This window comes from Podarcis cretensis (assembly GCF_951804945.1).
Source record: "Podarcis cretensis genome assembly, chromosome: 14".
Lineage (NCBI taxonomy): Eukaryota > Metazoa > Chordata > Lepidosauria > Squamata > Lacertidae > Podarcis > Podarcis cretensis.
This window is the reverse complement of record NC_137183.1, coordinates 1,438,607-1,463,060: the sequence shown is the minus strand read 5'-3', so window position 1 is coordinate 1,463,060 and position 24,454 is coordinate 1,438,607. Positions and strand designations below refer to the sequence as shown.

The 24,454-nt window shown below is 42.5% G+C and overlaps 1 protein-coding gene across 5 annotated transcripts in view; it reads right to left on the bottom strand.

Moving 5' to 3' along the window:
• The window catches only part of LOC307202934 (neuronal acetylcholine receptor subunit alpha-7), a 107,988-nt gene that overhangs the window by 17,220 nt on the left and 66,314 nt on the right, over window positions 1-24,454 (bottom strand). For all 5 annotated transcript variants that reach the window (XM_079953368.1, XM_079953367.1, XM_079953369.1 and 2 more), the window contains one exon: window positions 17,791-17,900. In XM_079953368.1, coding sequence (XP_079809494.1) covers window positions 17,791-17,900 — 110 coding nt within the window. The remainder of the gene's footprint in view (window positions 1-17,790; window positions 17,901-24,454) is intronic.

The following is a 24,454-nucleotide window of genomic DNA, read 5'->3' as shown; positions in this document are numbered from 1 at the left end:
TCTCTCTCGGCTCGATCTCTGCCATCTCAAGATGTTTCTTACTATCTCTGTCAATAGTTTCATCTCACTCCTCTGGCATCACAACTCTGTCATTTGTCTATTTCACTCCTCCAGGCAGGTGGAGGTCTTCTCCATTCCATCCTCTGCTACCATTTCACTCTCCTGCCCAGGCAATCTTGATCAGTATTTCCCCCCAAAGGCCCGGTTTATTATTTGGTCTGAGCATTTTACACATATTAGCTCTGAGCTCTTTCAGTTGCTCATCCTATCGAAAGGTCGGCGGTTCGAATCCCTGCGGCGGGGTGCGCTCCCGCTGCTCGGTCCCAGCGCCTGCCAACCTAGCAGTTCGAAAGCACCTCCGGGTGCAAGTAGATAAATAGGGACCACTTACCAGCGGGAAGGTAAACGGCGTTTCCGTGTGCGGCTCTGGCTCTGGCCAGAGCAGCGATGTCACGCTGGCCACGTGACCCGGAAGTGTCTCCGGACAGCGCTGGCCCCTGGCCTCTTAAGTGAGATGGGCGCACAACCCCAGAGTCTGTCAAGACTGGCCCGTACGGGCAGGGGTACCTTTACCTTTACCTTTACCAACAGTGGGATATTGGGCAATATCTTTGCCATACTGGTCTCCACCTTAACCGTCTCTGCCTTGAAAACTTGTGTCTGTCTCTTTGAGACAGAAGTGGCTTCCCATGCTCAGGAATGTAGCTTCACTTCTGTAGCCAGCATCCCAAAGAAAGGATGGTTTTCAAAGTAATATAAAATAACCATTCTTAATAAGCAGAGAAACCTTATCCATTTGTAATCTTTCTTAATCTCAAATAATTAGATACACTTTCGTATTATTTTTCAGCCTGCTGGTTAATGTTAGTTAATGTACGTTTATGCCAGCATTCAATTCGCTTTCTAGGTGAAGTTTAATTGGCAGACAGATTACCCAAATCACAGCTAGTCCCAATTCCAGAAGTAGTTAAAACAGGGGAGGCTTAGCTGACCTGATGCTTGGAGTCTTGGTTGACCACAAACTTGACATGAGCCAACAGTGTGACGCGGCAGCTAAAAAAGCCAATGCAATTCTGGGCTGCATCAATAGGAGTATTGCATCTAGATCAAGGGAAGTAATAGTGCCACTGTATTCTGCTCTGGTCAGACCTCACCTGGAGTACTGTGTCCAGTTCTGGGCACCACAGTTCAAGAAGGACACTGACAAACTGGAACGTGTCCAGAGGAGGGCAACCAAAATGGTCAAAGGCCTGGAAACGATGCCTTATGAGGAACGGCTAAGGGAGCTGGGCATGTTTAGCCTGGAGAAGAGGAGGTTAAGGGGTGATATGATAGCCATGTTCAAATATATAAAAGGATGTCACATAGAGGAGGGGAAAAGGTTGTTTTCTGCTGCTCCAGAGAAGCGGACACGGAGCAATGGATCCAAACTACAAGAAAAAAGATTCCACCTAAACATTAGGAAGAACTTCCTGACAGTAAGAGCTGTTCGACAGTGGAATTTGCTGCCAAGGAGTGTGGTGGAGTCTCCTTCTTTGGAGGTCTTTAAGCAGAGGCTTGACAACCATATGTCAGGAGTGCTCTGATGGTGTTTCCTGCTTGGCCGGGGGTTGGACTCGATGGCCTTTGTGGTCTCTTCCAACTCTATGATTCTATGATTCTATGATTCTATGATGCTAATCTTCAAGACTATTGGTGTCTGGGCACAAACCTATTGTCCTCAGTTTGAAGAACAGTCTTCTTCAGAGCATGTGAGGTTAACCCTTTATCTCCCTATCTCCCTTTATGTCTTGGTTGTCATTAATCACCACATAATTACCGTATCTCTGCCAGCAACTAGCCAGGGATCTTTTCCTCCTGGAAGTACAGTCAGAAAATTCTTCCTGGTGCCACTCATTATAACCTACCTCACAGGGTTGTTGGGGGGATTAAATGAGGATGGGGAAAGCATGTACAGTGGTACATGCGGAAGTTGAACAGAATTCGTTCCGGAAGTCCGTTCGACTTCCAAAACGTTCAGAAATCAAGGCACAGCTTCCAATTGGCTGCAGGAAGCTCCTACAGTCAATCAGAAGCCACAGAAGCCCTATCGGATGTTCAGGTTCCAAAGAACGTTCGAAAACCGGAACACTCGCTTGGCGTTTGGGAGCCAAAACGGACAAGTACCAAGGCGTTTGGGATCCAAGGTATGACGGTATTGCACTTGAGCTCAGTTAGTAGAGCATGAGACTCTTACTCTCATTGTTGTGGGTACAAACCCCATATTGCACAAAAGATTCCTGTGCTGCCATCCCATCAAGTGCCTTTATCTTCCATGAATTTGTCTAATCCCCTTTTAAAGCCAAGTTGTTGATATCCACTAGTACATACTGTGGTGGAAAATTCCATGGTCCAACTATGCACTATGCAAAGAAAGTGCTTCCTTTTGTCTGTTTCATTGGATGACATACACCCCCCTTTGGAAAGATAAAAACTTATTTCTGCCTACTTTCTCCACACCAAGCATGGACACTTCTATCATGTTCCCACTTTCTTGCCTTTTTTCTAAATTAAAAAGCTCCAAATAAAAGAATTATTGTTGATGTAGTTGCTCCAGCATCCTGATTATTTCTTTTTCATTTTATGCAACTTTTCCAGCTCTCTCTCTCTCTCTCTCTCTCTCTCTCTCTCTCTCACACACACACACACACACACACACACACGAGGTGTGGTGGCCAGAGAACAGTACACAGAGTGTTTCAAGTGTGGTCGCCCCCTACATTTCTTTTGCCCTCTTCTGATTTCACAGCTGGAGAAGCACAGGACTCTTTGAGAAGCTCCATTAAGAAGAAATTGGTCGCTCTGTGTTTCTGGGTATTATTTCCCAAAAAGACTCTTATGGAAGTGGAGCAGATTTAACACACTCACACACATAGGTGCCCTAGCTTGGTCACGCAAACATTTCACCGAAAATCTGGACTGATTTATGAATAGTGCAAAAATGGCACCTCATGCCTCTACTTAGTGCATATTAGCTCCTCCTACTCATCCAACTGTTGAAGAGGGTGCAGAATGTTAGCTTCTAATCCAGATACGTGGTGGACATGTAAGAAAGTGGCTCAGTTCTGGCAGGGAGTGACAAAGCTGGCATAAGACACTCCTAACCACAGAGGTGACTTGGTGAATTCAGCTTCCATCCACTCTATGCACATGCCATAGCGCTCATCGTTGGGTGTCTGCTCCACTACTGGGATTGAGTGCCACATGGAGGGGACTCCAAAAAATCAGAGTGTCAACCCTTCAGAAATGACCCTTGTAGAAGTTGACAAATTGGCAAATGTGCATGTTAACAATTACTGGAGAGAAATGAAGGGAGCCTGCCAAAATGCCTTTAGCATAGGCACGCGTTTAGCTTGGAACCACCATTGTTCCTTTTAAAATCCTCCTGTAGGATAGACTTACCAGGGCTGATTGAAGCAACAATCCATTTTTGCAACAAAGTTAATATCATCCCCTACAGCCATGGCCCCCCTCAAAGAATTCTGGGAGCTCTAGTTTGTAAAGTGTGGTGGGAGTTGTTAAAGACCCTTATTTCCTTCCCTGTGCTATAAGTCCCAGAGATCCCTGTGAAGAGGGGTTGACTGTTAAACCAGTGGGAATTGCAGCTCAGTGAGGGGAACAAGGGGTCTCCTAACAACTCTCAGCACCTTTTACAAACTACAGCACCCATAATTCTTTGGGGAAAGGCATAAGAGTTTAAAGAGGAATCATTGTGCTTTAAATGTATGATGTGAATGGGGCCTTAGGCATGATAATCAGAGGCTTTATGTCACTGAACTGCAGTGGCTGAAGACTGACAGCCAGAGAAAATCTTTCCCCCTCCTTCTTTGTGGGCTTCTTAGAGGCATCAGCTGGGTCACAAAGAGAAGCAGAGGGCTTGTCAGATCCAGCAAATGCAATTCTTATATAGGATGGATCTATCAATGCAATTAACCACAGTAAACCAAAAACAGAACCTCCGCATACAGGGAGGTTTGAGTACCAGACACTCAGGATAAATTATGAGTTATGAGACCATCTTCAAACAGCTGAAGGGATTTTACATGGAAAATAGACCAGGATTCTTTTCTGCTGCTCCAGAGCATAAAATCCAAACCAATGGATTCAAATGACAATAAAAGAGATCCCAACCAAACATTAGGAAGGACTTTCTGCTGGTAAGAGATCTTTGATAGTGGAGCAGACTACCTCAGAAGATAATAGACTTTCCTTCTTTGGAAGTTTTTTAACAGAGGTTGGATGGCCAGCTGTCAGGAATTCTTGAGCTGTGATTCCTGCATTGCAGGGGTTGGACTAGATGACCCTTGGGTAGCTTCCAGCTCTACAGTTCTATGACTCTACACTGTCTTCTGCCTGTCAGTCAAAACTGTATCTTCTTACTGTGCTCAAAAGTTGTGTACTTTACTGTGTTTCACTGTCTCAGTATCACTGTAGAGGTTGACCAATGCACAAAGCCCCTATGGTATTCCTTCAGTTTTCTTTAACTTGGAGAGAAACCAAATTTACAAGGGGGCAAATGATTTCAACAAGATTAATCTAGAACAGAACACCTGCTCTGAACATCTGCTAACCCATCTCACAACTGAAAGGTTTCAGAGGACTCTGATTTCCTCTCCTCCCAAACTTATCTATGCAGAACCCAAGCCATGACCCAAATGCTTAAGCTTAAAACAGCCATTGGACTTGACAGATGGACGTGGTAGGCACAGTGAACCTTAGAGCAGGGTTCATCCCAAATCATTTAACATAAAGCACACTGCAGGGAGAGGTTCTCAGAGTATATCAAAAGCAAAGTGGATTTGTCAGCTTTGAGAGAAGGAGCATTCAGGAGGGTGACAGAAGACCCATCTTCTCCACACACAGTGAAAGCAATATTACGAGTCAACACCACCTGGAAGAGCAACATTAATCAAGTGGGTGGATGGAAGGAGGAGGCAGGCACAGCTGCAGCTGACATATTGGCTATTCTAAGTAGATGGGAAACCCAAAGAAAGATGCTCTTTGAGATGGAGAGAAGCAATGTGGTTTCTTTGTACCCAGCAGGGATGCATTCAATCAACAGACATATGGCAAAGAGAACTGAAACCTCCACAAGGCAGCAGGGTGGCCACAGAGTTGTTGCACCACAATGGATGAAAAATGGTGGAAGAAAAGCATACTTTTGATGTGGTGCAAAAACAGATGTCTTGATTGTTTTATCCTTTCAGTCTTGGACCTGGGACCTGGCAGGAGATGGGAAGATAGTGTCAGTTGCTCAGAGCCTTTGGCGTGGTTCCTCAACTGCAGTGTCCAATCAACAGTGCTTCTAGTCTTGGACACAGATCCTAGATAAGATGGGCAGCATTCTTCAAAGCCCTGTTGAGCCAACGCGGTGCCAATGCTAGAGGGTTGGGCTTCAATGGGAGAAGGGGATAGGTAGAAATGTCCAGTACCAATTTGAAAAGTTTTAGCAGAGGCAGGAAGGAATCCATCCTCCTCTATCTAAAACAGGGATAGCTTATGAACATCATCCCTGACCATCTGCCTTGACAATGGCCATGCTGGCTGGGAATGACAGGATGTTGGAGCATCTGGAGTGTCACTGGTTCCCCAGCCTTGGTATTAACATGGCCTGGGGAACCTGTGGCTCTCCAGATGTTGCAGGATTCAAGGTGCTATACATGGTTCTCCCAGTCCTCATTTAATCCCCACAACAACACTGTGAGGTAAGTTAGGAGGAGAGAGAGTGACCAGCTCAAGGTCCCACCTTGTTCCCAGGGTCCCCACATTCAAATTTGCACTAAGTAGCTTGTTGCCTGACTGCAGCTGAGGTTTTTTTGTGCACCCCACCAAGCTGAAAGGGACTTGTTTCTCTGTTAGAGGGCAAGGGATTGCTGTCCAATCCACTCGCAGCCGAAGATGAAGGATGAATGGGAATCTTAAAGCAGCCTCACCCCCACTTGCACTGTGGCACTTTCGCTTTCACCAAAGGTAGCATGTAAAATCATATGAAAACTAACAGGGGCTTTTGATCTTCAGCTATTCAAAGCCAGTAATAAATTAAAAAACGGTTCAGTGCAGAACACAGACTCCAGATGAATCAAGGGCTATGCTGCTATGGAAATGTGTTGAATTGCTAAAGAGAAGCAGGGATCCCTTTGATCCTGCAAAGGCTACCCAAGAAGAACTGACATCCCCAAAAAGCTTATATTATTCTATGTTTTTACTCTAGCCAAGGCAGGACCAAAGAAAGCAAATTTTCTGTATCCTCACAAAGGCAGGCTCCAAATTATAATGCAGTTCTGGTAGTTCACCTTTAAGGATGTTAGCCAGGCAGTGTCCGCTCCAGGTTTAGGGTGGTCCTTGTCTTCAGGGACCTCCCTTCCTGGTAGAGCATTTGCTTTGCATGCAAAAAGTCCCTGGAGAGTACAAAGGAACAAAAGAGTGAAAAGCAAGAAGACAATCGACCTGGGAATATTTAAGCACCCTGTCAAGCTTAATCCCACTCTCAGACATGCAGTCACAAGGCAGGCACTTCTCTCCAGCGCATAAATACCAGTCACTGTGCATGGATACAGTGTCCAGCTTGGCAAGATAAATGAGCATGGACAGCCATGAATGCAGAACATCATTTCCAAAGGGCAATTTGCCAGCTAAACAGCAGGAGATGAGAAGGCAGCTTTGGGGAAGCTATGGCATAAGTTTTTTAATGATGTGCCTCAGATGTTTTTATATATGTGCACACACAGAGGGAGGGAGAGAGCTTTGCCGTTTCTCAGCATTCAGCAAGGAAGTTTGAAAGAGCACAGGGGTTCCATGCTGAGCACCCAACTCTTGCATCCCAATAACTGCACTTCCCATCTACCAGTATTTGCAGAAGCACAGCCTGTACACGGGTGGCGGAGAGCAGTGGGAGCGGGGCTGGCACACATCCTGGGGGCGGGGGCACCACCCAAAGGGGTGGGATGTGCGTTCTGGGGGCGGGGCATGCCACCTGTGGGGGCAGGGCGCCCAGCGTGGTGGGGCAGCCACTATGGAACCCCACCAGGATCGCGCTGTCCGGGGCAATGTGCTCCCCCCATCCCATCTTCCTTGACCAGTGCTTGTACATGTCACAGGAGCGATCAGTATAGATCTGCTAGGCTTAGAACTGCTGTAGCTGCCCTCCAAGCTGAAGGTTTGCTGCCTCTATAAGGGATTTCCAACTGCCAAGGGGGGGGGGGTCACATACCCAGATATTTAAAGCTGGAGCGTTGTTTGATCATGTGTCCATCTAAGCCATGGGTAGGCAAACTAAGGCCCGGGGGCCAGATCTGGCCCAATCACCTTCTAAATCTGGCCCACGGGTGGTCCAGGAATCAGCGTGTTTTTACATGAGTAGAATGTGTAAAATGCATCTCTGGGTTATTTGTGGGGCATAGGAATTCGTTCATCCCCCCCCCCAAAAAAAATATATAGTCCGGCCCCCCACAAGGTCTGAAGGACAGTGGACCGGCCCCCTGCTGAAAAAGTTTGTTGCCCCCTGATCTAAGCATTACTTATGTGGGCTTATCTCTTGGACAAGACCATCCCCTCCATTTTGGAATAATTTATATCTAGACTGCAAACCTTACCAAGTTGCCACTGAGTTCCTACTCCCTGGGGCTGCTGCCTCACTCTGCCTAACAGAAAGGCTCACCCAGACTGAGCTGGAGCAACAGGGAGGCTAAAAAGTGGGGCATTTCAGCAATGAATTTTCCCTCCCTCTTAATTCAGTTAAGCCTTCTGTGATAGATGCTGATCGTTAAGGTAAACACACAAGAGCACAGTTAATAACCCCAAAGAACAAGCAGTGCAATGCTCAGAACTAAGTCCTTCGGGATTTGATGGGGCTCACTCCCAGATAAGTAGGGTTAAGAATGGGGCACACAAATGTAGGCTTGGCTTAATATCTTTGTGCACTGCTATGGAATCCCCAGTTTATAATTTATAAACAAAACAATACAATACAAAAACTATGCATTATTTGTGATTATGGTTATCATCAGCCTCACCAAACATATTGACATATAAACCAGTCTTGTACTGAGGGCTTATCCACACTTACCTTTCCTCTGCTCTTTCCAGGCATGCTCCACACTTTAAAGGTCCATGTCCAAGCAGCCCTTCCCCCCTCTGGAGCTTTCCCAAGGAAAACACGTTCCTTAAAGCTCAATGGGAGCAAACGGCAATCCATGGAAAACTCAAATGTGCTCCAACTGAGTGCTAAAGAGCAGGTTTTCACGGGGAGAGCTTGGTGTATTGATACTGAACATGTGCCTAGAAAGAGCGGGGCAAAAAACAAGTGTGGGTAATGCATATGTTTTCTCTGATTTGTGGCAGGTCTCCAAGGTCTCAGGCAGAGAAGGGTCCACCCCAGATCTCAACACAGCCTGCTACATAGAATTGTAGAGTTGGAAGGTACCCCAAGGTTCATCTAGTCCAACCCCCTGCAGTGCAGGAATCCCAGGTTGTTAAAGTTTGTGGGTCGTAAATCCTTTGACCCACTGAGTCTGCTGCAACAGCCCTGCAATAAATTTGATTTACTGCCACTCCGACAAACTCCAATGGCGCCCACACGCTTCCACTCACGCGCTGCCACTCTTCTCAGTTGCCGGATAATAGCAGAGTTCACACACAGAGTAAAATGGCTTCTCTGTGTCAACGTGGTGTCTTCAATAACTCAGCTCGACACCAGTGCTTCTATTCTAACACTCTTTATTTAGAAGCATAACAAACGGAAAAGAAAACCCACAGAATCTAGCTGCATGTTCGCAGCACACTGTCTCTAACAAAAATGAAACTACCTTGCTCACATTCTCAGACAGACTGCTCTCCAGAGAGAGCTCAGCCCCCACAGAGCACAGATCAAAGGAAAATGCCCGGGTCATGTGGGCAATGCACCCAGTGAACGCTTCTGGAGTGTTAACTCTTGGCTGTCCAGAACCACAACACAGGTAAAGAATCCCTGACAGATGGCCATCCAACTTCTGCTTAGCAACCTCCAATGAAGGAGAGTCCACCACCTTCTGAGGGAGTCCTTTCCACTGTCAAACAACTCTTACCATCAGAAAGTTGTTCCTAACGGTGAGTTGGAACCTCCTTTCTTGTAATTCGAATTGATTGCTTTGGGTCCTACCCTCTGGAGCAGCAAAAACATGCTTGCTCCATCTGCGACATGAAATTCCTTCAGATATTTAAAGGTGGCCATCAAATCACCTCTTAGTCTTCTTTTCTCCAGGCTAAACAGACCCAACTTTCTCACCCTTTCCTCATAAGGCTTGGTTTCCAGACCATTTATTTTTTTGGTCAGTTGAAGATACCAGGGGTTGAACTTGGGACTTTCTGTATGCAAAGTGTGTGCTCTGCATCTGAGCTGTGGACCATACTTTAACATTCAAAAAAAGAAAAATTGACATGAATTACTTCTATTTGTCTTGGAGCTGTTATCTGAACCCAGGGCCACTTGTGTAAAATGTTTTGCAGGAAATCTTATGAAGTTCTAATGAGATTTTCTAGTTCAAAAATGAGGTACATGTTTATTATTCAATGTAAAAGCCTCTTCTGGCGAGATTGTTTGCGTTATATTAAGGAAATGACATTCTTGGTATAGACGTGAATTACATTGAATCAAAATTAAGTGCTCTTTCTCATAATGCAATGTGACTTTGTGATTAAGGCTGAAATGAAAGAATCATAATAACAGCAACCATATTGCACAATTAAGTGACAATTCTGTGCAGTTTGCCAAACCATAACTTGATTATCCACTGGTAGAGATAGAAAGATGTGTTAATTTCAGTTTCTCTCAATCCCTCATTTTTTTTCAATCTTCAATTCACTTAATCTCATTTCCGCATCACTTTGCAGTTTTTTTAAAAAGCTGCATGTGAGGCTTAAAGAGACTTCCGGATCAGTCGCGATCACATAAAGGTCGTGAGTTCATCCAGCGAGCTTGTCGGGATGACTCAGTCATAGAAAAGAGTGAAAGGGGGAGTGAAGGCAACACAATACCCCTAAAAGGGCTCAGAAAAAGATTCTGAGCTTTGACTGAGCCAAGCGGCACAAAAAGGGGTTTCTCAATGGCTCAATGGCTCCTGGCAAGAGAGAGGGAGAACCCCAGCCTTCCCTTTCTATGAGATGCCTCGAAAGCCTGAGCGATTCAGCTACAGCTCTCTCCATAATTCAAGACTAAAATAATAAAAATAGAGGGAAGACAGCAAGAGGAGGAGGAGAAAAATAGGGAGAAACCATAAAGAACATAGAAAACTAGATTAGACATAGGATGAGAACTTGAAGAAACTTTTCACTTTCTTACTCTTAATTATAAAACTACCACGAAAAGAATAAGGTATTAAAGAACCAATTCACAAGGGGAACATATAGATAATACATAAATAGCAACATGACAACAAAGAAAAAACAGGTAACAGGTGTAACCTTGGCAACAGGTGTAACCTCGGCAACACCTGGAACACAATCAAGAAGCCATTACACAATAGAGATCGAGCCCAATTTAGATATTAAAGAACTGAGTGTAACTGGGAGGCCTCCAGCTGCAAGATAAGGATTCTGAGAACCAGAGATTGACCTTGGACCATTCAAAATGTTGATAGGAGAAGCTATTTTGACTGCATTATGCAAGACGAACTATTTGCTGGAAGAGATTCATGGAAAGATGGATGATATGACTTTTAAAATGGATAATTTGGAACAGAAAGTGACTAATATGGGACAAGCGAGTGCTAACACAGAAATAATTCAGGACCTGGCACAGGAATCTACCCTGGCAGAACAAATGGTGGAGGAAAAGGAGAAAGTTGTTGTTTTTGAACCTAAAATAACACAAGCGGGATCCTTAGTTCTACAGAAGCAAATTGAGGACTATAAATTGAGGCCTTCTATGATTGAATTTGGGGACGCAGGTGGCGCTGTGGGTTAAAGCCTCACTGCCTAGGACTTGCCGATTGAAAGGTCGGCGGTTCGAATCCCTGCGGCGGGGTGCGCTCCCGCTGCTCGGTCCCAGCGCCTGCCAACCTAGCAGTTCGAAAGCACCTCTGGGTGCAAGTAGATAAATAGGGACCGCTTACCAGCGGGAAGGTAAACGGTGTTTCCGTGTGCGGCTCTGGCTTGCCAGAGCAGCGATGTCACGCTGGCCACGTGACCCGGAAGTGTCTCCGGACAGCGCTGACCCCTGGCCTCTTAAGTGAGATGGGCGCACAACCCCAGAGTCTGTCAAGACTGGCCCGTACGGGCAGGGGTACCTTTACCTTTACCTTTATGATTGAATTTAGAAAAAGCCAGATTTTGAGGATTGGATCCCGGCTTGGACTGAAGAAGGAAAGTTGGAAAGATCTCTTTATCCAGGGATTAATTGACTTTTGGAATATGGACTTGGATTTGAAGGAGATTGAAGTTTTGGGGGCCTTTGGATCTGGAGGAATTTTGAAATATGTTCTGAAACACTGTTCAGACCCTAGCAACTATGGAAATTTGGTTGAACTGTCCAGAAGGAATAAAAGTAATGTTAGGATGGAGCTCTCTCGAGACTTGCACCCAAGCATTAAAGGATATGAAGATCTGCGGAAGGGACATGGAAAAGAGTTAAGAGCCTCGGACATAAGATCCCCAGGTTGATGGAATGGAATTGATGGAAAGGACTGGCAGAATCCGAAACCAGGGAGAGGAGTTGATGGAAGAAGATTGGAAAATTTAAAGTTTATATATAGAAATATTGCAAAATTAATGAGTGATAGAAAAATGATGGATTGATATTTTATGCAGAAATGTTATAAAGAATTAAACACACACAAGCATTTTAGTTTTAATGTTAAAATAAGGTTAAGGGAAGAAGAAGAAAAAAAGAAAAAATTGGTGAAAGGAGGGAAAGTAAAGTTATATTATATTGAGATTAATTACAGAACAAAAATAAGAAAAGATGGAAAGGATTTGCTGAAATAGATAATTGAATTAGAATACAAAAAAGGGAGGTGTGAGGAGGGAGGTCAAGGAAATAAGTGAATGAAAAATAAGTTGGGAAGATTAGTTGTGTTTTTTTCTCTTTTTTCTTGTTGTGATGTGTTGTTTTGTTTTTTTCTGGTGTTATTGTTATTGTTTTTACTTTTGCTTTTTGTAATACTTGAAATTTTTAATAAATATTATTTAAAAAATAGATATTAAAGAACTGATACTGGGTATGAAAAAAGAGATGAATGAAAATATGAAAGCGTTAGATGTAAAATTAGATTTAATGGGAAATAAGATAGAGCAGAACTCAAACATAGTTCTGGACCTCTCTGTACAGATTGAAAAATTCTCTGACAAAAGTAAGGAATTAGACACAGATATGCAAGAATTAAAAATGAAATCCAATAAGTCGGACAAAGCATTGAAAAAGAACCAGAATGAGTGCAAAGAGATGAAGAAAAGCCAAGAGAAAATGAAGGAAGATCTTGTGGAATTAAAAAAAGATGCAAGAAACAATGCTGGATGCAGTTGTGACACAGGAGATGCAACAGAGAGAACAGATGCTGAGATTTTGAGGAATAAGAGAGTGACAAGAAGAGAGTATCGAGGAACTGATAATAAAGGAGCTGGCAAAATGGCTAGAAATCCAAGAAGAATATTTCTTTATTTGTATGAACAAAGTGTTCAGGGTCAAATCAAGGTTTGTGAGGTCCAATAAATGGCCAGGAGATTGTCTTGTGTTCTTGAATTTTCGAATTCTAAAAGATAAAATCCTACAAACTAACAGGAAAAGGGGGCTGAGAATTGATGATAAAGATATTATAATACTAAGAGAAATTCCTGCAAGATTGCTAAAGAATAGGGTAAAATATAAATACTTAGCTGAGGCATTGAAAAAGAATGACACCCCCTTCAGATGGGAATTCCAGAAGATATTTTCTTTACCTTTAAGCAAAGTAGAAAAAGATTTACAACAGAAAGTGAGGTAGAGAAATTTTGGAGGAAGTATTGTAAGACATTAGGAGGGCGGAATTGTAGGGAAAAGGGGAACCTAGAGAGGTAGGGATAAAGTGGGGTGTCAAATCCAAACTCTTCGTCTTCATCGCCATCTACTTTGAAAAAATAAATATAATATAAAAGAGTGTTGATTAATAAAAAAACTAGGTGATGAATTTATTTCCTCAGTTGTTAAGAAAAGAGGGGTAGTTATATATGCAAACTCAAGATTCAACCTAGAGCCTTTATTTAAGGATGAAGAAGGGAGAATGATGGCAATAAAAGTGGCATATCAAAAAGAAAAAATAATTATCATTGGAATCTATGCACCAAATGATAAGAAGGCGGAATTTTACAAAAAACTGGAGGATAAACTGCTGGACTATTGTGACAAAAAGATCATATTATTAGGAGATTTAAACTGTGTTACCTCACTCGATATGAATAGCACAATGCGAGAGAGAGAAAGTATAGAAGAGAGATTACTGTTAACCTACTTCCAACTGGTAGAAAACTTCAATCTTCAAGATGCATGGAGAGTTAAACACCCAAATGAGAAACAATTCACACACTGTTCAGAATCAAAACATTCTGCAGGGAGAACTGATAAAATTTGGGTCTCAAAAAACTTATTACTAAAGATAAAAAAGCAGAAATTCAATCAAAAACACTATCAGATCACAATCCAACTATGCTGGAAATAAGAGAAGGAAGAAAAACAAGAAGAAGATGGAAAATTAATGAAAACATCCTAAACAATGAGAATATATTAGGAAAAGTGAGGGTGATTTCAATAGAATACTTTGATAACAACTTAAACTGGGGAACTGATATAAATACCGTATGGGATGCAAGCAAAGCGGTGATTCAAGGCTTCTACATCCAAGAAAATATAACCCAAAGAAGAGAGAGAGACAGTAATACAGTGGTACCTCTGGTTACGAACTTAATTTGTCCCGGGGGTCCATTCTTAAGCTGAAACCTTTCTATTGAAATCGCCCTCACTTTTCCTAATATATTCTCACTCCCCAGTAACCATGATGGAGGTGCAACAATCAATTTCCAAAGCAAAGACAGGAAAGTCACCAGGTACAGACGGTTTATCTGCAGTGTATTACAAAAAATTAGAAGACATATTGTCAGATCCGATGAAAAAAAGTCATGAATGGAATTTTGAAAAAGGGGAAAAGACCAAAATCATGGGAAGAAGCTTTTATCACTCTGATACACAAGAGTGATACACAAAAGAGTGGCAAGAGAGATTATTTGATTACCTTAAGTTGGCAAAACTGACGGATGCAATTAGGGAACAGTCTAAACAAAATTTTCAAAAAGAGCAGGGAAAGTACAGAGATTTTTTTAAAAAAACAAACAAACAGTGCCCTCAAATTAAAACCTGGACTTGCTTGGAATAATTTTTGCAAAACAAAATATGGTTTACAAATACAACATATGGAGAAGGGTAGAAAAGACGAAATGAGAAAGAAACAGTTTATTGAGTTTAAAATCAGACCTGCATTGAGGAGGAATGAAATCTACTAGAATTAGAATAAGAATTAAAGATTGGCTAACTGTGCTGATCCTGGGGAAAAGGTTACCGATGGCGTAGTCAAAGTCCGGTCCTGGGTCACTAGCCTGGAATCAGTCCACAAGGAGCGGGGCGAGGTCCGAAGCAGGAAGCCGGGCGGGGACAGGAGCACTGGAGAGTCAGGTCTGGGCCCGGGCAGGAACAGGAACTCAACAACGACGTTGCTCCCACAACCTGGGACCGGGCCGACTGACCTTTATCTGTTCTGAGGCCAGGGGCGGTCCCGGCCCCTAGGAGACCCGCCTCTCTTGGCCTTAAGGCGAGCACTCCTCCTGGGAGAAACCAGTTCCCTTCGCCTCTCTGCCCTGAGCCTCTGCAGTTCCGGAGAGGCTAAAGGGTTACTGGGCCCAGGGGGAGACTCACCTGCAGGCACTGAGTCCTCAACCACCTCTGGAGCCAGAGTGGGATCACCTGGTACCTGCTCCTGAGGATCCGGCACAGGTGCAGGCACTTCAGAATCAAGGCCCTGCCCCAGTTCAGCCGGCCCTGGAGGCGGGGACTCCTGTGCAGGCTGGGATTCCTCTGGTTCAGCCTCTGAATCGGAATCCCAGGCCATCACACTAACATAAGTCCGCATGCAGATACTCGCAGATATATGGGTATACAGTGGTACCTTGGGTTACATACGCTTCAGGTTACAGACTCTGCTAACCCAGAAATAGTACCTCAGGTTAAGAACTTTGCTTCAGGATGAGAACAGGAATTGTGCTCCGGTGGCGTGGCAGCAGCAGGAGGCCCCATTAGCTAAAGTGGTGCTTCAGGTTAAGAACAGTTTCAGGTTAAGAATGGACCTCCGGAACGAATAAAGTATGTAACCAGAGGTACCACTATATGTTTTTCATTTATTTTGTGTTTTCATTTGTAGTTTTGTAGTTTGTTTTCCACATGCCGTGTGTGTATGTGCTGTAATAATAAGTTAATAAAAAGCATTTACAAAAAAACAAACAAGCTACATGAGAATCTGTATGAAATTTCATGCACATTTCTCTGAACACACACCTTTTTGTCCAACAGATGCATTTTTGCAATCCATTTCCACCAATATTATTCATTTTTGTTCACCAGTGGCACTAGTATACATTTTGTGCATTCTTTGTCCTGAACTACACATTTTTGGTTGTCAAACTGCATCAGAAAATTCAAAAAAGTAAGAATTTTGAACAGCAGTTCCAGTTTCTCTGGACAACCTGTTTATTCGGCTTTCATCCAGAACTGCTTGTATGAAGTTTGCATGGTGGGTAGGTTTTGACTGATTGTTCTTGAGAATTCATTGTCATTTGTTTGTAAGGAACTTATACATCCTAATTTGCTTGCAGGTATTTATCTGGGTTCCTGATCATCATTCATTCATCCCATACTTTTCAATGCATTTACTCATCACTTTCAAAACCAAAGTGGATTTGCTGTGCTAGGTTGAAAGAGCACACTTAGGACTCTTCCAGACTTCCACACACGTCTCGGCTTTAAAACTCCTTGTCCAAGCATTGTTGCTTTTTATCCTGGTGCTTTCCCTGGGAAAGCCCATGTTTTACCACTGAATCAGAGCAAATGGCAAACAGGTTTTCCATAGATTGCTGTTTCCACCAATTTAGTGAGAAAATGAGGGTTTTCCTAGGGAAATCACAGGGATAAAAAATTGCTTGGACATAGCGCTTCAGTCTGGCTTGGAGGTCTACAGCAGACACACACTCCCCCGTAAGCACACCATTTTGATTATTTATTTATTTGATTTGATTTATTAGATTTCTATGCCATTTTTCATTCAAGTGAATCCCTAAATGGCTTACAAAGAATAAATAATAACAACATGATATAACATAATTTTTACCCATACACTCTCTATCTGCCTTCCATGCTGCAGGTATTGGATTTCTTCACAAGCGTACACATCCCTTACGTATAATGCTGCTGCTTCTCCCTTCCTGTTTGGTTGATTTCTTTTGAACAGATTATACCCCTCAATTCCTACATTTCAGTCACGAGTCTCATCCCACCAGGTTTCAGCAATGCCTCCAGGTCATATTTGCCATCCTGTAATAAGAGTGCAAATGCTTGTTTCCCATACTCTGTGCATTTGTGTAGAGACAACTGAAACCATGAGTTCTTCTCTCCAGCTGCCTCCTTCTTGCAGTTTCCTGCCCTTTAGCAGGTTTCAGCAGCAGCACCTCACTTTCCTGTGCATCAAAGAAGCTATTATTCCCGGTACCAGGTATTCCCCTTTTATCTGTAATACTGTCTCTCTCCTCCTCAGGATTTAGTTTAACACTCTCCTGATCAGGTTCACAAGAGTCTTAGCAAACACATTCTTGCCAACCATTGTGAGATACAACCTATATCTTGCCAGATGTTGTTCCTCATGGAATTGGGACCATGGTCCAAGAAGCCAAATCTTTTCTGACAACATCACCTGGAAGCATGGATAAAGCCAGGAGGCAGCTGCCCCCCCCATCAAGTAAATAAATAAAAATACCGAACTAACTGCTGTCCTTGCTCCTCAGCAAGGTGTCTGAGGTGAAATCAATTTTGAAACTACAGTGACACAGCACGGCTCCTGACCGTCCCACTTCTGTGTGTCACATTCTTCTGGGATTTGTCTCCTGCATGGAGTGAACGCCCTCCTCCCTAGAGGCATCCCCCCTGCATCTCTGTCCCAAGACAGTCCACTCTGGTATCGTGATAATTTTTTCATCTTGCCCAGTAGCTCGAAGTGTGGGTAGGCAGACCTCAGGTTGCTGTACTTTCTCTTCCAGCAAGGCAACCAGCTTGCAGTTGCTGCAGGTATAGTTTTGCACTTTCACCAGCAGAAATAGAAACATGGCACAGGTGTGGTAGGTCACTGCAACAGCTCCCTCACCATCCATGTTTCTTGGCCCTGTACACACAGTGAGGCCTCCTTCTCAAAACGCCCTTGCAAATGCCCCTCTTACAAGTCCTGTTTGTGAGCTCCCAGAAGCTGTATTCAGCTCAGTAGAACATAAAGAGATGGTACTTATTACTTGATGCTGCAGATTTGTGCTTAAAGTGTCTTTGATCATGGATTTGAGACTGATTTTATTGTATATTGTTTTGTACTCTGTTGCATATTCTATGTCATCAGCTATCCTGTGTTCCTATCTTGGAGTAAGGGCAGGGTATGAAAACTATGTATAACAACAACAACAACAACAACAACAATTCCCACCTTTTGCACCATGTAAGCCTACCTGTTATATAGAAGGATATCCGGCTTCCATATCTGGCCATCAGGAAAACGGACGTTCTTCACTCCAGGATATTCTGACATATTCCACTGTAAATAGTAGTCTGTCCAGTACTGGAAAATTAAGAATAATAAGCAAACACGCACAGGTTAATTTAATTTTCTACTAGCAGTAGCTTGTTCCTTCCAGAGTATGGCAGAGTTAGGACTCAGATGAATGTCTTGCCTGGAACTCTCAAGAAGTGGCATTTTACTTGCAAAAAAGCCCCAGATTCTACAAATTGTGCATTTAGCAACTGAGGCGGGGGTAGAGGGTTGGGAGAACAACTGAAGGCATTAAAATTTCATTTTTAGGTCACCCAGTTGCACACAGCAGCCTGTAAAAGAAATGCCACTCTGATTGTGACTTACTGTTTGTGCCATCTCAAGCAAGAAATTGGAATATATATATTAAAGGTCCCACAGAGGAAATAGGAAGCTGCCTCAGATTGTTCATCTAGCAGGGACTTCCGGGTTAGCGCCATCGGTAATGGCGGATTCCCTCTGACTTTGAGGGACCAGCTCTGCGGAAATCGGGTCTGTACCGCTGCGGCGAAACGGAGACCCTTCAAAAATCACAGGCAGGTGAAGTCTGTGAGCGTGGGACTCGGCGGGCACCCTTTGCGCCCCCCCCAATTTGCAAGGAAACCCGACTACGGGCTCCGGAGCGAAGCGGGCGAGTGGCGCGGTGCTGTGAGTCAACTGCTTCTTCCACGGAGCGAAGCCGCACAGCCGTTACCAGAGAATGCTGACTTTTTCCTGTGACAATTCGACTACAAAAGCAACTACCCGTGAGTAGGATAAATTGAAAAAAGGAAGGGAAAAAAGTTCTAATTCGGTACCGGAGCGGGGAGGCATAAACAGGAAGTCCACCTTCCGCTTTTTGTAAATAGACTAAAGCAAAGAAGTTGTAAGCCAAAGCCTTGGAAAGTTGATCGGAAAGGACTAAAATCCCAACATCAAAATAAGTGAATTCCCCCCTTGGTTGCAGGAGAGGAGGGGGGAGAGGTTTGGACTATATTTGCCTGCAAGAGAGAGGGAAGGAAATAAAAATCTATTGCTCAAACCTGGGAACGGACTGCCAATGGACAATAAGACTGCCGCATTGTGAAATGCACTGTTTGTGAATAGAATACTTTTTGACAGCCAGCTCTGCAAGGGAGATACATTGTTTCTGGCTGTTTCCTCCTGATCTTAGAAAGAAGGGGAAGTAACTGAAAAGTAACTGAAATTGAAACTGTTTTTACTTTGTGAAATGGGGGTTTAAAAAGTGCTACTATTTAATGCAATAAGTACAGACTGTTACTGTGTCCCCCTAGAGGAAGTTTCTGAAATTGTTACAATAATTGGGCCAGGGGAATTTTCCACTTCAAAACAAATTGTGGCCGTGGGATTGACCTTGGGCATTCAGCTAAAGTGTTATGACAGATGGAAAAGAAAAAGTAGACTCACTCCAAGACAAAACAACGAGGTCTGGGAAATCTTTTCAGCGAAGAGCATCAACATCTGGTCCTCCTGCCTCATCTGCGGCTGCATTTACACAACCTAAGTCAAAAGGTATGTCATCTGAAGAAGTTTTAGCACTTGCATTAGGTAAGATAAATGAATCACTGGAAAAATTAAGTAAACAAGTGGTTGAAGCATCAACAAAAATTGATCAAAACACTATAAGCATCAACAATTTGGGTCAAAAGGTGAATACTAATACAGAAACTATTGAGAAATTGCTACAGGAATCTACTCTGACTCAACAGACTGCTGAAGAAGCTAAGGAAAAAGCAGCCGCCGTAGAGGAGAAGATACCAGACATACAGAGGCAACTTGAGGATCACAGGTCAACGCTTTCTATGATTGAACTTAAGGAGAAACAAACGAACTTGAGGATCAGAGCTGTGCCTGAATTAAAGAAGGACAGTCTGATAGACTTTCTTATGCAGGAATTTGCAGACTTCTGGGATTTGGACTTGGAGAAAGAAGAATTTAAGATAGTGAGTGCTTTTAGACTTGGAAGAGGGGGGAAGAAGAACAGGGTGAGAGACTGTCTGATTACCCTTCGAACAAAAGAGGAGAGAGACAAAATTTTGAGCCTGCACTTTCAGAAGACCTTGGAAATACATCAGTTAAGAGTGGGAATATTTAAAGATATTCCGAAACATCTTTTGGACCTTAGGTCCAATTATGGAGATTTGGTTGCCCTGCTGAGAAGGAATAGAATTGTTTTTAGGTGGGAATTTCCCCAAGGCCTATCTTTTAGCTTTAAAGGAAGAAAGATAAAAATAAGATCAGTGGATGACAAAGGAAAATTTTTGAAAGATCACGGAGAAGACTTGCAGAAAGAATCTGGAGAAGAGTCAAGAGCACTGGACAGAGAACCAACAGACAGAGGACCAGAACAAAAAGCACTGGACAGAGGATTACTAAAAAGAGGAATACTAGACATAGCAAGATTACCCTTTGGACTGGACTGCCCAGAGAAAGTGATAATAACACCACTGACATAACAAGAGCAAGCACTTGGTGCAGTTGGAGGAAAATCAGAGTAACTACATCATGGCTCTGCAACTATTAAGCTGGAATACTAATGGACTTAACTCCCCTCAAAAGAGGAAAAGAGTCTTCCATTTATTAAAAAAGGAACAATTGGACTTGATTTGTCTACAGGAAACACACGTGATAAGGCTACATAGGAAAATATTGATTAATAAAAGATTGGGCCAAGAGTTTATTTCATCGGACAAAGTCAAAAAAGAGGAGTAGTAATCTATGCAAAGGAGAGCCTATCACTGAAATTTATATTTAAAGATGACCAAGGAAGATTTGTGGCAATTGAAATTCAACTACAAGGAGAGAAATTCTTGATAGTAGGAGTTTATGCACCAAATGAGGAAAAATCAGATTTTTTAAAAAAGTTGCATGAGACTCTGATGGACTATTTGGACTACAATATGATCATGATGGGAGATATGAATGGAGTGGTATCTACAAATATGGACAAGGCACAGAGACAGGTAGTTACTAAGGACGGCAGACTACCAAAAACCTTTTTTGAGATGACTGATAACTTGGATTTAGTTGACATCTGGAGAACAAAGAACCCCTTGGGTAGAGAGGGAACTTTCTTCTCTGAAGCCAAAATGACATGGACAAGAATTGACCAAATTTAGGTAACTAGAAGACTGGCTCCAAAGACAAGAAAAGTGGAAATTTGCCCTAAAACTTGCTCCGACCATAACACTGTGAAAATGGAGATGAAACTTGCACCAATTGGCTCCTTCAGGTGACACCTTGTTTAGGGATGAAGAATTGACTAAGAAGGCCCAAAAAACCTTGAGAGATTATTTCGAGATAAATATGAATACTACTGTTGAAAAAAGAGTAATCTGGGACGCAAGCAAAGCGGTTATGAGAGGGTTTCTGATACAACAGAATGCAATAAAGAAGAGAACTCAAAACGAGAAAAAAGACAAAATCTTGAAGAAAATAAAGGAAGGTGAGAAGAAATTGAGAACGAAACCAAAGTCACAAGAGATTCTGAGAGAAATAAAGTTATATCAAGTACAATATATGAAAATGATGAATCAGGAAATAGAATGGAAAATTAAACAGATGAGACAAAAGACATTTCAGTCGGCTAATAAATGTGGGAAATTGCTGGCCTGGCAAATGAAAAAAAGACAAAAACTTAACACTATTATAAATTTGGAAGTGGAAGGAAAGAATATACAGAACCCAGTGGAGATTAGAAATTGTTTCCAGAGGTATTTTAAACAACTATATACACAAGGGTCACAGAAAGAAATTGATATAGATCGATTCTTGAAAATAAATGGAGTACAAAAAATCTCTCAAGAAAACAAGCTAATGCTGAATTATAAAATAACTGAACAGGAGGTAGAAGGTGCCATCCAGAATATGCAACTGGGTAAATCTCCAGGGCGGACGGCTTAACTTCAAGATATTATAGATCCTTGAAAAACTGGATAATACAACCACTAAAGGAAGTTTGTAATGAAATTTTGGAAGGGAAAAAAGCACCAGAGTCATGGAAGGAAGCTTACATTACACTTATACCGAAAACTGAGTCTGAGAAGACACAGCTTAAGAATTACCGCCCCATATCTCTGCTTAATGTGGATTATAAAATTTTTGCAGATATTTTGGCTAAAAGATTAAAAAAAGTATTAGTGGAAGAGATGCATAAAGATCAAGCAGGCTTTCTTTTTTTTATAAAATTTTTATTGAGTTTTCACATTTTATAAGCACAAACACACACACACAGACAAAGACAACACATATAAAATTTCATATCCTTACTTTCCTAACCCCAGTTCTTGACCTCCCCCCACCCCCCTCCATACATCCTAATTCAATTAAATTAGCTCAGCAAGTTCATATCTCTCATCCTTTACATATTATTATTATATATATATATATATATTTTAAAAAAATACTTAATTCTTATTACTTGGCCAAATTTTACTTATCCAGTTTTCTTATAAATATTAAATCCTTTTCTAAGGTCGACTCGAATTCCTTCCACGAATTTCCCTTTTATCTTAAAAATAGGTCATAATAATCAAACACAAAGGTCATAAACATATTTTTAAAAATTCTTTCCCCCCCACCCCAGTTTCTGTCCCTTCCCAATGTCCCCATGTCCACAAAAACAGTTTTTAGCCTGGATTCCTCACATCTGAGGCCTTTAAATCCCTGTCAGTCTCTCTCTGCCGATTTTGTTGGTAGCCCTCTTTGTTGGTCCTCGGGTCTCGAAGGAGTTCTAGCTCAGTCTCATTAGATTTTCTTCCATCCAAAGTACTTGGTACCAGCTGCTGCAAAAGGTCAGCTAATCCATACTCAAAGAGGAAGCCCCAATCATATTTCTTAATTCTTTTAAATTCAAATATTCCAAGTGTTCCAGGGGCTTCCTCCCTCCTCTTTCACATCTTTCGCAAATTTGTAATCCAAAGGTCTTCTTCTTTGTGTTCTGACAATGTAGGCTTCTGGTTGGTACTCTCCATCTGTACTGGCCCTTGTTCCCTCTCCTCCTGTTCCGAAGTTATCTCTTCTAATTCAGCTGCAGATTTTTTCCCGGTCAAGTCCATTGTGCATTCAGCAGAGCCACTTATTTTAGAGTTCAAGGTTATAAGTTGTTTACTCATAGCCGTAGTCTGCTCCTGCAACTTTCCCACGAGAAAAAACATTCTTTCTATCTCTGCCTGTAATTTTCCATCTGCAGCCATTGTAGTGTTTCAATGTTTCCCCTAGGGGGATTTTGGTTACTTAATAGTCTTTTCCCAACAGTCCGTTACATTGTTATTTCACTACTTTGTTCCCAACCACTTTAATTCAAATATAACAAATTTAGTCCAGAAAGGTGTTAAATAATAAGATTTTTAACTTTCACTGCCCGTTTGACAGCTCCTTTGACAGCTGTCAAACTCCTTGTTCCTTTTTCTCCAGCTCACATACAGGACACTCCCGGATCTGGGGGGGGGGGTTAAACAAAGGCTTCTAAAATTCCACTCTTACCCTCCAGCACAAATCTTCTTCTGTCAAATTCATGAAAATATTATCTTTTTAAAAAACACCAAAAAGAAAAAACTCTCCACCTTAGTTCTCCGATCCTTGCTTTAAATCTTCTGTAAGCAGGGGGGTGCGGACTTCCCTTTAGCACATCCCCGGTCGTACCGAATTCAAGGGTAGAAATTTTAAAGTCCAAATTCCATTTTACTCATGGATTAATTAAAGCCCGAATTTCAGGGAAGAAAGTCAGCGGTCTCCGGCCATGGCTCGCGGCTTCGCTCCACTGCAGTAGCGGTCCACTCACAGCACCAAGCCGCTCCCCGTACCCTCTCCGCAGCCTTTAAAAAGGCTCTTCGTGGGTCGGGGGCGCTTTAGGTGCCCGCCGAGTCACCAAGTCCGCAGGCTTCAGCGCCTGCGGTTTCTGAGGGTCCCCGCGAAGATCAAGCAGGCTTTCTCCCGGGTAGACACTTGTCTGATAACATGAGAAATATAATTAACATTTTAGAAAAATTACAAGTGAATATTAATACCAAGGCAGTTTTGATATTTGTAGACGCGGAGAAAGCTTTTGACAATATCTCTTGGAGTTTTATGAAGAAGAACTTACAGGGGATGGGGGTTGTCAAGGTTTTGGAAATGGCTAAACTAATTGTTAATAATGTGGTGACGGAGAAATTTAAGGTAGAGAAAGGGACACAACAAGGTTGCCCAATCTCCCCGTTGCTTTTTATATCGGTCCTGGAGGTTCTTTTAAATATGATTAGGAGGGACCAATTGGTTAAGGGTATACAAGTCGGAGCCAAACAGTACAAATTGAAAGCATTTGCAGATGACTTAGTATTGACATTACAGGAGCCAGAATCTAGTACTAAAAGAGTATTGGAACTGATTCAAGAATTTGGTCGGGTTGCAGGTTTTAAGTTAAATAAGTTAAAAACCAAGGTTTTAGAGAAAAATCTAACTGATTGAGAGAGAGAGGTTTCAGAAGGAGACAGGTTTAACATTGGTCAAGAAAGTGAAATACCTGGGGGTTAATATGACAGCTAAGAATGTGAATTTATTTAAAGATAATTATGAAAAATGCTGGACGGAAGTGAAAAAAGACT